The sequence below is a fragment of the Lycorma delicatula genome, chromosome 2, assembly GCF_047948215.1.
Source record: "Lycorma delicatula isolate Av1 chromosome 2, ASM4794821v1, whole genome shotgun sequence".
Lineage (NCBI taxonomy): Eukaryota > Metazoa > Arthropoda > Insecta > Hemiptera > Fulgoridae > Lycorma > Lycorma delicatula.
In genome coordinates, this window is record NC_134456.1 from 201,355,461 (window position 1) to 201,370,555 (window position 15,095).

The following is a 15,095-nucleotide window of genomic DNA, read 5'->3' on the forward strand; positions in this document are numbered from 1 at the left end:
CAAGTTTATGCGTAAGCATAAGTATAAATGTTTAAAATGTATATTTAATTATTAATAATCTTGAAATTAAATATCAGAAATAATACAAACATTATTTAATAAATCAACAAGTATGTAATTTAATGAAAAATTAATCAGAATGACTAAAAAACTTTTAACAGATATTGTTTGAATTTGATACTGAAAGAAATCAAAACAGTCCATTTTGTTTTTCATTACAGCTCGGAAATGAGAAATGATGCACACTCGTGTTTATTTTAACGAAGATTTGGTGAAAAATCCCAAATACTCACCGGAACTCTAATTTTATTACCTGGAATAACATGTTAATCGGCATAGATTAAAATAAAAACTATAGTTTGAATTTGAATTTGGAATAAATTTGATTAATTTTTGAAAATAAGGTATCAAGCCTTCTTCTATACCCCTTGTCAATAAATTAAAATTCAAAAACAAAAAAAATGTTTGGGATAATTTAGTGTTCCTGTAGTTTCGAACAGTCATTTTCGGATTAAAGAATCCAGAGACATAAAAAATCAAACGGTTTTCATCAATTATTGTCTCTTTTCTTTTCCATACCGATATTCGCAACCTTTTCTGTTACACACTACGAAATTTATTATCTCTGACTCTGAACTTCCCCCAAACCTAATTCTTGTTTCAGTAAAATATTAAAACAATTTTTTTTTCAACGGTTTTTTATAGTGATCACTACGTTTAATCGCAACTTAAGTTTTATTCTTTTACTCAACATTATGTTATTATTCCAGTAATTACGATTGGACCTATTATTAAACAAATATTTATTGTATTTTTTGTAATAAAATTTTCGTAAATAAAATGAATAAATTTTCCTAAGTAAAAAAATGAATAAAACAAATAAAGTACATGTACTTCATTTGCTTATATCGGGAAAATTCTTTATTTAAAATGAAATCAATAAAATTCATCATACGTTATAAAATTTTGTATACGTTAGAAAATATTTAAATCTTCCATCAATCTGCTTATACTAAAAATAAGTCACTTAATTTCCAGGAAAATAAAAAATTCAAGAGACATATATCTCTTGAATGGAACAAATGGATTTATCAAAGAGAAACTAGTTAAAACTTTGTTAAGAGAACTTAACTTATATGAAACCCACAATTCGTTAAATGTGAGTATATTCGAACTCAAATTGTACGAATAAAGGTAGCTTTCAAATTCATATAAAGAACCACAACAAAATGTCATTTTTAAACTATGGATAACTGGTTAAAATGGGGGTGAGTAAAAATCCAACATAATTTAGAATTTTGTATGTTTTTCATACAAAATTTTGTATGAAAAATAAAGTTTTGCTTTGCTCACATTTAATTATTAATGTGATTAAAAATTAAATGTGGGATATTTCCTGTATTTATCTAAGCAATTACATCTGGATAAAATTTACGAACCCCTTTTTTATTGATTTTCCTCACTAATATTTAACGAATAAAAACCAACAAAGACATTTCTATACGAGATACAAAAGTGGGTAATTCAGGTGTAAGAGTCGTTTCCTTTAAAATATTTACCCAGCCTGCCTTTTCCTTTTTATTTGTAGTGCTTGCTGTTATTTTTTTCCGTTAATATAGAATATTTTTTTATTCTAGTTCTTGTTAACTGTTGGTTTCTACATTACTTCCCAGTAATTTTTTACCCTATTTATCGCGTTGTGTTCCTAAACATAAGACAGAAACTGTTATATTCCTTGTTAAAAAAAGAATAATAACATACAATATGTATTTCTCAAAATGTTTTTATTAATTTAATCAATAAATAAAGGTTATAATGGAAATCGATGGAACAATTCCTTTTATAAATTTTCTTTGTTGCAGTAAAACAATAGCATGTTGACAAAGGATTAACAATAGATGTTACGTGTGTTAAAATTGAATGACTATCACGTATCTTAATGTAAATAAATACTCTTACAGTTGGCAAAATATCTATAGAGAATAAATTTTTATTCTGTGATCGTATAAGAAAGAGTACAAAGAGAATGGTTTATATTGACCTTCATTATTGCTACGTATTGACAAGCATTTTCACCAAAGAAAAAACTATCATTTATCTTTATCTACAAATTTTTATTACCAAGAATTACAACTTATTTGTCGAACAATAAAATTTTTAACCAGTTATTGGCCAATTATGAAAGTTGATAAAAAATATGTTCTTAAAAATCCTGTAATTTTGTTACTAAATTACGTACAGAAAAATTACTAAACGTTCAGAGAAGAAAACACTCAGTTTTGATATTGCTATTATTAAAAACTATGATTAGTTTTCTTGATGAAGTAAAATTGCGGTTAGATTGTTCTATTTATAAAATTGGATAATCAGTGTCGAAAAGAATGAAGTAACCAGATAAATCTGTTTCCATATAGAAAACTAGAGCCTACTAGTTGATCTTTTACATAATACAACAGCAAAATTTATTTATCTAGGGGCATTTTTTATTTAGAGAAGATACTGAATTGCATGGATCTATTGCTAGGAGAGAATTTCAAACAAAAAATAAATAATAATAAACGGAAATTTAGCAGAAAAGAATGAAATTTAATCACGAATAATTAAATATTAAGATAAGAGAATATATTATACCACAAATATATAATTTTATTATTTAGGTAGTAAAATTACGAAAGATGAACGAAGTAATAATCCAGATATCAAAGACAGATTGGCACAAGCAAGGAGAACTTTCATGCAGAAAAATAAATCTGCTTGTATCAAATGTTTATCTAATAATTAGACAAAACTTTTTACAATATTCGTGTGGGTATAGTGAAATATGGTCAGTAGAAAAAAAAAAAGAGAAAGGAGAAGAATACAAGTCTGACATTTAATATTACAAAAGATGTCATAATTGTATGGGTTAATAAATTCAAAATAAAGAGATCTAAGACGAATAAAAAAGAAGAAAAATTTGTGACAGAATCTTTGTAAAGAGACGATTAGGTTGGAGGATCTAAGTATAAGGCATCCAGGTTTAGCTGATCTAGTATTAAAGACGCGTGTAGAAGATACAAACTATATAAGTCGAAAATTAAAATATATAAAACAGATAAAAGAGGATGTACGCTGTCGTAGTTATATTGCGGTTAAAGGAATAGTACTGAACAGAAAATACTGAAGAATAGAATCAAAATTAATCAACTGACTGATGATTCCAAAAAAGTAAATTTTACTCAAAATTTGCTATTTCTAGAATTTCAAAATATTTTTTACATTTATCTTTTTTATATATTTTACTCTTGAGAGGATTTGGCTTAATTTTATAGCTCATTTAGATACTTTTATTACCCACATAATTCCGGGTAGGAGCGAGTTTGTTCTTTTAGGAATTCTGTATCAGCTCTTCGTTAATTCTTTTATTTCTGGAGGAAAAGGAACTATGTTGCAACATACATGTTAGCTGGTCAAGGTAAAAATCGTTGGTCAGTAATGTGTTACTAACATCATGAATAAAAATAATCTAATCTTCTGAAGAAGTGAACAAGCTTCGAAACCTGTCGTCTGGAGAGAGCATTGAGCTTCTCTTCTAAGTGCGCTTTCTTGTCTAACAATTTACCAACACCTAATTTCAAAAATTCTTCTAGAAAATTAGAGAATTCAGTTTATCTTTCTGGTTTTTCATTATACTCTTTTACTGCCATAAAGCGTAATTCTCCATAAAATTACTTTTAAAATCTCTATCTAATTCCTAAATTATTGTTTTATACTATCAAAATCTTTTCTACGTAAAGGTTCTTCTACGCTGAGCCAATCTGTTTTTAAAGACGTCTTTATATCATCCATCTTAGGAAAATTTACGATTTAAGCGATGCGTCTGTTAGTTAGCATCAGTTTTTTTATGTTTATCTTATTTTTTTGTTTTTCATTATATATTACCTAACGTAAAAGTATATAGAAGCATATATATACAAAATTCTGGGTGTATAATATTGTCTGAATTTTATATATTTTTATTAACTTTACAATTCTTGGTTTATTTTTTAGTTATTCAAATGTTTAAAGAGTATATAAAGGTAATTTAGATGCTATCCTTTAAACAAAAAAGGAATTTTTCATACAGCCGTGAACTAAAGCATCTTTATAATCTTATGGATATTTTAGTCGCTATCACTAAAATAATATAACTTGTCAAACTCATATCACTTGTTTTGGTTTACCGCAGTGTTTAATTGTGAAATTTTCAAATGGAAATTACTTTTTTGATATGCTTTTATTGCACTTACCTTTCTGTCCTTAGATGGGTATATATTACTTCTACTATTAATTGACTACCTCTGATGCGAGTGGTTAAGTTATCCTACCTAGTTAATGCCACTTTGTGCCAACCGAACCGCTACTTTCGATGTAAATAATAGTATTCAAGGCTGAATGTTTTGGTTTAAGAGGTTGACCTTCAGTTGTTAAACCTCTGATATATATAAGAGATATAATAATATTCAATACGATGTAATTTGAAACATATCTATCAGCCACTTACTGTCTCTTTTTTTGTACGTATTATATGCAGAAATATTATAATAACAATAATAAAATTGCGAATTAATTTATCATTACGCATCACGCTTCCTTATTAAATTTAATTAGAAATATCCGCTGACCAGTAAGAGATGTAATAAAAACAGTATAATTTTATTTTTTATAATGGTACATTTATTTTTTTATAATCACCGAATTCCAGTATACATTTAACATAAGTAAAATTACTTTCTGAGAATCTAATTTTTTACCCAACTATTAATTTAGAAACCAGCGTGATAGTCAGTTCACCAGCTTACCGGGTTTCCTCACGCAATACCAGGGGATATATAATTATGATATCTGTTTAATCCTTTGATTAGTTCATTTATTTATTCACAGACATAGAAAACACAACTCAAGGATTATTCTGCGTGAATTTTCTCCAACGATCAATCCTTAATGCATCTACTATCTTTCTTTTTCTATTTTCGGGGAAGATAGGATTCGATAAAGAAGATATTGAGTTTAAAACAAATAACAGGTTTCACTAAAATACAGAGTATTAGAATTATTAATTATAAATGAAATTCTCGTTTCATCGATAAGCAAGGTAAACTGGGCGTTTCTTTATTTAACTGGAAATTCCGTAGAATCCCGTTGTTTGATTATTAATACAAACCTGGTAACCTCACCGTTTCTTAATTTAAACAGAAATTTCCATTTTCACCCGCTCGGAATATTTCTTTATTTATCATTGCGTTTAATAAAAAAGTTTATAAATATTTGTACAAGTACGATAAATTTTTTAAATATGTTAATATATATGTAATGAAGTATAAATTTTATTCAAAACTAAATAAGAATGTGTTAATGAATAAAAATGTAAATAATAATATTCTTAAAATATTAAGAGATTATGCTTTAAATTCTGTTTTTAAATAACAGGAAAATAGCAAACATTAAACAAATTATACAACATAACATATTTTCTTAAAACATAAAATTATTACTGAGAATTAAAGAAAATATTTTAACCGTAACTGATATCCAAACCTTATTAAGCTGGACGTAATAAAAAAAAATAATCTCTTTTAACTTTTTTTTTTGTAATTAACATATCTCGTTTTATATTCTAAGTAGTTAAGCGAGAGTAATCAGAGATTTGAAAACTAATGGGAAAAGCAAATTATCACATAATGAATGCGAAAAACATACATACCGTCGACATTCTAATGCCGTAACCTTTTGAAAACTCGATAATTACATGCTTTAATAAATTTAACTGTAATTTACAACGTTCATTTTATAATTTTATTTATAATTCTTTTAAAAGAAATCTATTTTATGTAAAATTTTATGGAAACTGTTTTAGTGAAAGCTACGCTGTAAAAAAATAAAAGTCCCAGGGCTATTAATAGATTTATTCCAAAAAAGTATCGTTTATGTTTTACCAATTTTTTAAGGTATTTTATAATGAATAAATAAGCAAAGCTATTATTTTAAATTATGTATAATAAATTTATTTATTTTTTTACATAGTAACAACAGGCTTACGTCCTCTTACAGTTACTAGATGAATGATAAATTAATTTTGTAGTGTGAAAAATTCCATTCTTGACCGGAATTCGAACCCGGGACCAGCCGATAATCACTTTGACTCTTTACGTATAATTTTATGTCTTAATCTTAAAACGAATAAGGTAAATAAAAATAAATTCTAAGTGTTTGAATAATAAACTATTTAAGTTTAAAAGTTTCACGATATAATTATCGGTAATATATATATCACGTTTTAGGTTCATCTTATGAGTTCAAGTGAAGTGAAAGTTGAGATGGATTGACAGTGAGAATACAATTTCAACTACTTGTATTTTTTTTATTGCTAAGAAAAAATAATATGTGTATCATATTTATGTCTGACTACGAGGGTTCTTCTAATAACAATAGTCCTTTCTAAAATATATTCTCGAGAACAGTACTTTTAAACTATGCTACATCAGCCAAGTATCATAATTAACCACTCATATAACTTAAAATAAAATACGTTTACACGGCAAATTCACGATACTTATCAACATATATGTAAATTATATTCAGGTGTTAGATAACTTATGTTTTTTCTAATCTCTACATCACCATAAGTTAATGAAGTTTTTTTTTTAAATGGGTTTACGGTACACCGATCCCCAATTAAAATAGTGTCAATGATCTCTCTCCTATTTTAATGTAAGAAAAAATAGTTTCACCGAAAAAAAACCCAAAAAACTTATGAGAAACTTGATTTTAAATTAGTACAATTATGCATATTAGAATATCGGCGGCAAGCTTTTTAATGTAACAACGCCATTTAATCAAGTGTAATTTTTCACTTAAAAATTAAGATACTATCACGAAAAAATCTTGTCTCTGAAGAGATAACTTTCGAAACTCTTTTGATGGAAAAATTGAATTTTATAGCGAATTAAAATTTGTCTGCATAATTATAGTGAATTTCAATTTATTTAAAAAAAAACTGCAGTAATTATATAAAATTTCGCATAAAAAACTACCCCGCTTTATGTCTCTTTTGTCAGTAGCACAAATTGTCGTTCGTAACTTCATTAAGAGATACAGGAATAATAAAATATGTGTTTAATTATATTTAAAAACAAAGTTTTTAAACCATTGGTTTAAAAGTATTCAATTATTTTTTGATGCTAGGTTTCGATATGAAGTAAATTTTTAAAATAATTTTTTTTCGGCTCTAAAATAACCTTTTTTTACACTATCATATATTTTATCAATGTTATTATTGTGCGATGTAATTACTTTAATTTAAATGATCAATGGAATGGAAAAGAGTTTTGAAGGAAAAATAAATTTCCTTAAAACTGTTAGGAATCTTTATCGTCTATTAAAATAATAAATAAAATCGCCTTAAGTAACCGTAGAATAGAGTACACGACATCATATATCTACCTGGAGAGCTATTCACTATGTGTCACGGTAAAGAGTCTGTATCCTTTCCGGCTCTGATTTCTTCAGTTTTAACCACAAGTTTTCTTTCCTTCACATCCCTTTTTTCATCCCCTTGTTCATTAAAAATATATATATATATATATATATATATATGTGTGTGTAATTTTATACCAACTAAATGCTGTACGTGATTATAATATTATAATCAAGTTAATTGTAGTAAACCTTACATTTGAAACTTTTGTGAAGCTAGTTTTTCAATAATACGTTTCTTAATAGTAATAGGATTTACGAAATAGGTTATAATGATGTTCGTACATGTAAATGGAAGAAAAAATTGTTTACCAAATCAACTTTCTTTATTTCATTGCTTATTTATTTCATTTAGCAATATTTTGAATAATTTGTAGAACTGAGTATTGTGTAAGATACAATAGGTTTTAGTAAACCGAAACAAATTTATAGATTCGGCAAAATTCTCTTAAAACTAGATAAGAAATATTTATATTTTTTATAGACATGATTTAAAAAGAAGTTATTTTTTATAAACTATGTTAGTTCTAACACTGGGTGAAAAACGATCTAATCTCTTGGTAAAATTGAATGTACTTTGATACGAATTACAAATACTTTAATACGCTGCTACAAGAGTACTTAAAAAATTACAGTATTTTTTTTGCGCTCTGTTAAAATTGTTTGTATCGTATTAGATGGCAAACTTTAGCGGAGAACGAAATTGAATTATTTGCAGTAAAATCAAACATATTATTTTGCACTGAAGCATCTTAATTAATCTCTAAACCTGCAATTATCTTAAAATTTTTATTATGTGTTCGTATAACCTGATCTAAAATATATTACACCCTGAAACTATTTCTAATATTAAAACGAGCCAACAGAATACAAAAAAAGGCAGTAAATTCTTTAGTGCATCCTTTCTTTTTCCTGTTTACTCTCCGGTAATTACCGTTCAGTTAATACTTAACAGAATGATATGTATGAGCGTAAACGAAATGTAGTCTTGAACACTCTCAGTTCGACCATTCCTGAGATGTATGGTTGATTGAAACCCAGCCATTAAAGAACACCGGTATCCACGGTCTAGTGTTCAAATCCGTGTAAAAATAACTGACTTTACTACGACTCGAACGCTGGAACTCTCGACTTCCAAATCAGCTGATTTGGGAAGACGCGTTCACCACTAGACCAACCCGGTGGGTTCTGGCGCCGACCCTCTCTCTTTTCCTGTTTAGCCTCCGGTAACTACCGATTAGGTAATAGGATGAATGAGTTTGATAGGTATGAGTGTAAATGAAGTGTAGTCTTGTACATTCTCAGTTCGACTATTCCTGAGATGTGTGGTTAATTGAAACCCAACCACCAAAGAACACCGGTATCTATGATCTAGTTCTGGCGCCGACCCGCGAGAAGTCATCCTCACGCGAGTAAAATAACACTTAGTATATTTTTTATTTACACGACGACTACCCAAAAAGGAGTATAATGTATTTAGAATATACGTGTGTACTAAAAATACATATATATATATATATATATATAAATTTAAAAAATTATACTATAACACAAATAACGCAGAAAAATCAATACGTCGAACGAAATGTCAATATCATTTCCAAGATATAGCCACGTGGGCATTTTAACATACTTAAATACTTTATTGGCATAAAGCTTTCACCGATCTAATATCAATGGTCCGAAATTTAGGGGCTCCGCACTTCTACATTACACTGTTGTATAATGATTTGCACTGGCCGGATATCCTATTTTTTTTTTTTTTTAGTATTTATTTGGTAGTCGTACTTTTTAAATCTATAAGAGATTTAAAATTTTTTATATCCTAAACTAATAAGTTCCATCGGAGCCAATCTTAAATATAATAGGCAAAGATCCTACTTTCAATTTGGTATTATTATTTTCATTATGTCTAGGTCGTCATAGTGACAGATGGAAGAAGAACTTCTAGGGCTACTACAATTTATGATCGTAGATAACATGAATCTACACCAGAGCGTTCTCAAAGACTTTGAGAGGAACGTATACGCTCGACTCAAAATCGAGTTCAGTCTTTGAAAAATATATTATCAGTTTTGAATAGCAACAACCATAAGAGCAAGAGTCCACACATAATTACTGTAAAACTATTTCTTAAAAACCGTTTTCGGTAAACCGAATAAATAATAAAATGTCAGTACAGGTAATATTTTTTAGTACTATTAGATAACTTAATAAAATGTCCGGTTAAATACACTATACTCCAATAGTGCTTAATTTAAATTTCTAAGTACACAGAAACGAATACATAATTAGTTTTTACTAATTACCTTCTCTTTCGCCCTTCCAACGTGTTTTTGGACAGATCAAAGAGCCCTTGCTTTTCGCCATCTTCTGACTACTGAAAAAACAACCAAACCACTTTCATATTTCTTCCACCGATTAAACTAGAAAAGAGAACAAACAAGGAATGTTCCATACACGTGGTAAAAACCTACCTTCCACCAACATGCCAGGGTTGGCACTGTGAGAGCAGCAGTGCCTCTCTCTCCCTCTCAGCCTCGTGTGTAGCTTCCTATGTGCACATGCACACAACAGCCAAACACTACGCTGCTGTAGCTGTGAAGCGCACATTTCCATACAAAGATTTTTGTATTTTTTTTCATAAACTGGGGGATGGCTACTGACTTAGCTTAAGGATTATATATTGTACAAGTATAAAGAAAGAATTAAAGAAAAAAGGACTCTTTATATTAAATGTTATCGATAATATCAAGTGGAAATAGGGGTGCTACAGTTCCACAGTGCCTATACGCAAGCCACCACTGATGAGAACATAATATTAGCCAAAAATTAAAATCTATTCAAACATTAAAAAGTGAAAATTTCAAACCCTTCAAAATGCGTCTGGTGCAAGAACTTAATGAAGATGACTATGATAGAAAACTTGAGTTCTGTGAAAATATGATGAACAATATTTGTGCAGATCCTAATTTATTAAACAACAATCTTTAGTGATAAGGCCACATTTTTTTTAAATGGCACTATAAATCATCATAATTGTTGATACTGAATTGATGTTAATCAACACTGGTATTGTGAGGCACATACACAGTATGCCGTCAAAGTAAATGTACGTGTAGGTATTGTTAGTGAACAATTGATGGGCCAACATTTATTGATGGAAATTTAAATGTAGTGAAATATGAGGCTTTGCTTCTCGACCATATCATTTCAAATATTCAAAATATTGTTGGCCCCAACTTCCCAATCATTTAAAGTTAGGTACTGCTTTCAGTTACTAAAACTACATAGTATCTATAATTTTTTTTTTTTAAATTAAGTGACGATTGCTTGTCTTTTCTTGCATCTTTCAAACAACAAATGTTAATGTTAGCAAACGTTATGCTTAATAAATAATTTTGTTTAAATAAATTTATCAATAAAAACCATTTAATCAAATTTTTATAAATTTATTTATTTGTGATAACACCTCCTTAAATTACCAATATATTATAAATCAAAACTTTATCATACCACCATTTTGGATACAGATATCGAAAAATAGAAAGTTGATATGATGTTTAAAATATTTGTATTACAATCGCTGGGCCAACCCCAAGAAGGGATTGAAATTCTATTTCTTGTCAAAAGGTAAAAGTAGTTGACTGATAACTTATCCTGAAAATTACAGTATTCTATCTGGAACAGTTTTAAAGTTGTTGTTGTTTCCACACTTTTGACTCACTATGTATATAGTAAGATATTACTTACTGTGGAAGTTGATATGTGTGAATGTAAATCAAGGGTAGTCTTGTACAGTCTCAGGTCGACCATTCCTAAAACATGTGATTAACTGAAACCCAATCACCAATGAACAAATGAACACCAGTATCCACAGTCTAGCATTCAAATCAATATAAAACCAACTGTCTTTACAAGGCCTCAAATCTTAGAACTCTCGACTTCAAAAATCAGCTGATTTTGCAATTAAGAGTATCCAAAAGATACTCATCATGTGGATACTACTATTAGTCAGGAAGAATCCATTGATGAAGATTTCACAGAATTTTTGCATGACAAACTCACCTTTGAAAGTATAACTGAGCCAAATTCCAAATAGAGCTCCAGAGGGTTTGATAACATTTTTATTTATATCATTATGTAGAATATTTTATGTTTTGTACAAATTTTTGACATCTTCTGATAATTATTTTTGAAAAATCATTTTATTCATCTTTCAGCACTTCATATTACAGACTGATATTATAAAAATATTATTACTATGACAAATGGATGTAATAATTCTTCTAAAAAGAAAATAATCAAAATTAATCTAAAAGAATTACTTATCACTGGACAGATAATCTCACATGCACAACCACCACACATATGAACTACCAAAAGTTCCCAAAAAAAAATTAGATACCCAAAGTTATGATGTTATTTTTCTGAAAACTGACCCCACTTACAAGAAAATTGTTTATGATAATACAAAGATTACAAGACATTTCACTCCTTTTATTACAAACTCAATGAAAAATCATAAGTATAGACTACTTCTTTGGGGTATTGACTGATACAAAGATATTATATCAAAAGACTAAATACAAAGACATTGTATTAGTGAGGAAAACTGTAATTTCATTAAAACTTTCTTAATAAACTACAAGTATATAATGATATTTGAAGTAAATACTCAAAATGAAAATATACCAAGTAACAGTACAAAATAATACATGCAAAGATTAAAAAATCTCTATAAAATTAAATATTAAACTCTTAGAATTTACCCTTTTATCAAATATAAACATTTTTAGAAAAGTTAAAAGTCAAAGAAAAATAACATTAAGGAGTAATGAAATGTAATCAGAATGTTTCACCAATAAATTAAACAAATGAGGAAGTAAAATATTATTATAGTTATAATAATAATAATATCACATTTTAAGACTATTTTTATTATTAGTCTAGTTTACTGATTTACAAAAATTAAATTATTTTAGCGAATATTTAAGCAATGTAAAATTGTACACAGTAATATCATAATTTACATATTAATTTACCAGAATAAGGAAATGGAAAAATTATTACATTGAATAACTCAAAAGTTCTTAACAAAGAATAATCATACTCATCAGACTTTTTAATAAGGAATTATAAATGTTTTGACCTTTTATTGTTAAATTAGAACTAAAATAAAATAACAGGACTACATGAATATTTATGAATATTTGTTCTTTTTATATTAATTTATTGTATAATATTATTCTATTTTGTAATTCTGTTTTTACTTTTATTATAAAACAATATGTATTTCATTTCACAGAAGAAAGAGATGAAAATGCACTTCTATCACCTCTTGATAGTGATGTCATACTTTTGGCTTACTTGAGAACTTCTCACTTTTATCCTGAGTCTGCATTCAAAAGAGTAAGAACCTCTTAAAACACAATATGCTTAAGTAACTATATAATTCTTTTTAGCTTAATTTCTTAGAGTGCTTACCAGCATTAACTTTATATTATATTAGCTACATTCCATTGTGCTAAAATAATAACTTCTGGAAATGTATTACAATAAACATTTTCAAAAATAATTGAAAAAATGTTCACATTGAAACACAAGTAATGCAGTTGTTAAAATTATCTTAGTGTAATCTGTACAGAGATCATATGTATGGAATTATTAATAAAATGATTTCTGTGACAAAGTTAGGCTACTCAATGGCACAGAATACAAAAAGGATAGCACTAAGAGAATTGATATTACATACAAAATTTGATCTTTGACAAAATATTTTTGAATAGTTTTACTACTATATTTTTTTGTATCATGACTCTTTTCTGTTATCATCACTCTTTTTAGTATCATCATGGCTTTCACTAATGGTCACAATTAATTTCACTAATGGCTTTCATAATAAAATCAATTTTGATAATAAAAAAAATATGATGATAAGTGGAATCTTTACTGGCTTATAAGAGAGGCCATCTTAATAAAAGATGGACAGCTAACTGGTGCAGTGCAACAGCTTCTGAAGTGAAAAGTCTAATGTTTCATTCAATGCAATACAGAACAATAACATTTATTAAGTAATAGTTTGGTTTGATTTCTCATTAAAATTTAATCATTTTTTTAAATTTACTTCTGATATATTTACTTTCAACTATTTTATTATCATTATTATTATTATTCAGGGGTCGATTATCGGCCCCAACCTTTGGAATGCCGTCTACGATGGCTTGCTGGGGCTGGATATGCCTGAAGAATCTGTCTTGGTTGGGTACGCTGACGACGTTGCGCTACTTGTCGCAGCCCGCCCAACTGAGGTTCAGTCGAGCCATGCACAGAGTCGGTGCCTGGTTGGACGACCATGGATTGTCTCTAGTCCTCAGCAAAACAGAGATTTAGTTCTCACGAAGAAGCTTATCGACACCTTTCTCTCCCTGCGGGTCGGGGTAGAGGTTGTCGAGACCAAGCTGGCCGCAAAGTACCTCGGTATGATGATTGACCGAAAACTCAGCTTTGCTGAGCAGCTTCGAAGAGCCGCCGACAAAGCTGCGAGAGCCGTAACTGCTCTCAGCCGGCTTATGGCGAATATCGGCGGACCGAAGGCCAGCAGACGGCGATTGCTGATGTCCACGGTGCATTCCTGTTATATGGGTCGGAAGTGTGGGCATTAAGAGTTGCAAAAAACCGGAAGCGCCTCGCGCAGGTGCAACGCACCGCATCCTTGCGAGTCGCTTTCGCGTATCGGACGGTCTCCGAGCCTGCAGTACTTGTGGTCGCCGGCGTCATACCAATTGCTACTTTAGAAAGGGAGCGCCAGGTGATCTACAGGAGGCGACGTGCAGCCGAAGACCGGGTGACCATTGCCAACGAGGAACGCACTCGCACGTTCCTCGCATGGCAAGAGACCTGAGACCAGAGGACGATGCACCGCAAGGCTTATCCCTCTGGTCAGACCGTGAACGGAGCCATGGCATGTGGAGGTGGAGTACTACATCACCCAATTTTTAACGGGTCACGGGTACTTCCGCGCTTACCTCCATACATAGGGAAAGCGCCGTCCCCGACTGTCTTTATTGCCCCGGTGTACGGGACGACGCTGAGCACACCTTTTTCAAATGTGCTCGGTAGGCGGCAGATCGAGGGACACTAGAGGCAGATCAAGGAGCACTCACTCCCCACAAGGTGGTTGCAATGATGCTCCGTGACCTGAGCAGCTGGGAAAGTGTAGCCCGATTTGTCAGCAACATTCTCAAGGCTAAAAAGGTTGACCTGGATAGTCCTGAAAATTAGGTAGCACCTAATCAGGTTAGTATAGGAGGACTTGACCGGAAAGTAATGTGTTAAACGGTTCCGGGTCGAGTCCTGGTAGAAAGGGGTGGTTTTAGTCGGTAGTCTGCTGATAGTGATTGGATAATACCATCAGCGGGAGCCCCACACTCCGTGCGTAAATGCATTCCACCTCCCTTCGCAAAAAAAAATTATTATTATTATTATTATAAATAGCATAATTCAACATAAGCGTAGGTAAAAAGATTAAAGTTCATTGTCTGATTAGGCAATTTCAAATGTTAATAAATTCTGACTATTTTTTTTAGAAAAGAGATTAT

At 30.0% G+C, this 15,095-nt stretch overlaps 1 protein-coding gene across 2 annotated transcripts in view; it reads left to right on the plus strand.

Moving 5' to 3' along the window:
• LOC142319568 (retinaldehyde-binding protein 1-like) overlaps positions 1–15,095 on the plus strand; it is a 114,651-nt gene that overhangs the window by 82,382 nt on the left and 17,174 nt on the right. For both annotated transcript variants that reach the window (XM_075357004.1, XM_075357003.1), the window contains exon 3: positions 12,803–12,906. In XM_075357004.1, coding sequence (XP_075213119.1) covers positions 12,803–12,906 — 104 coding nt within the window. The remainder of the gene's footprint in view (positions 1–12,802; positions 12,907–15,095) is intronic.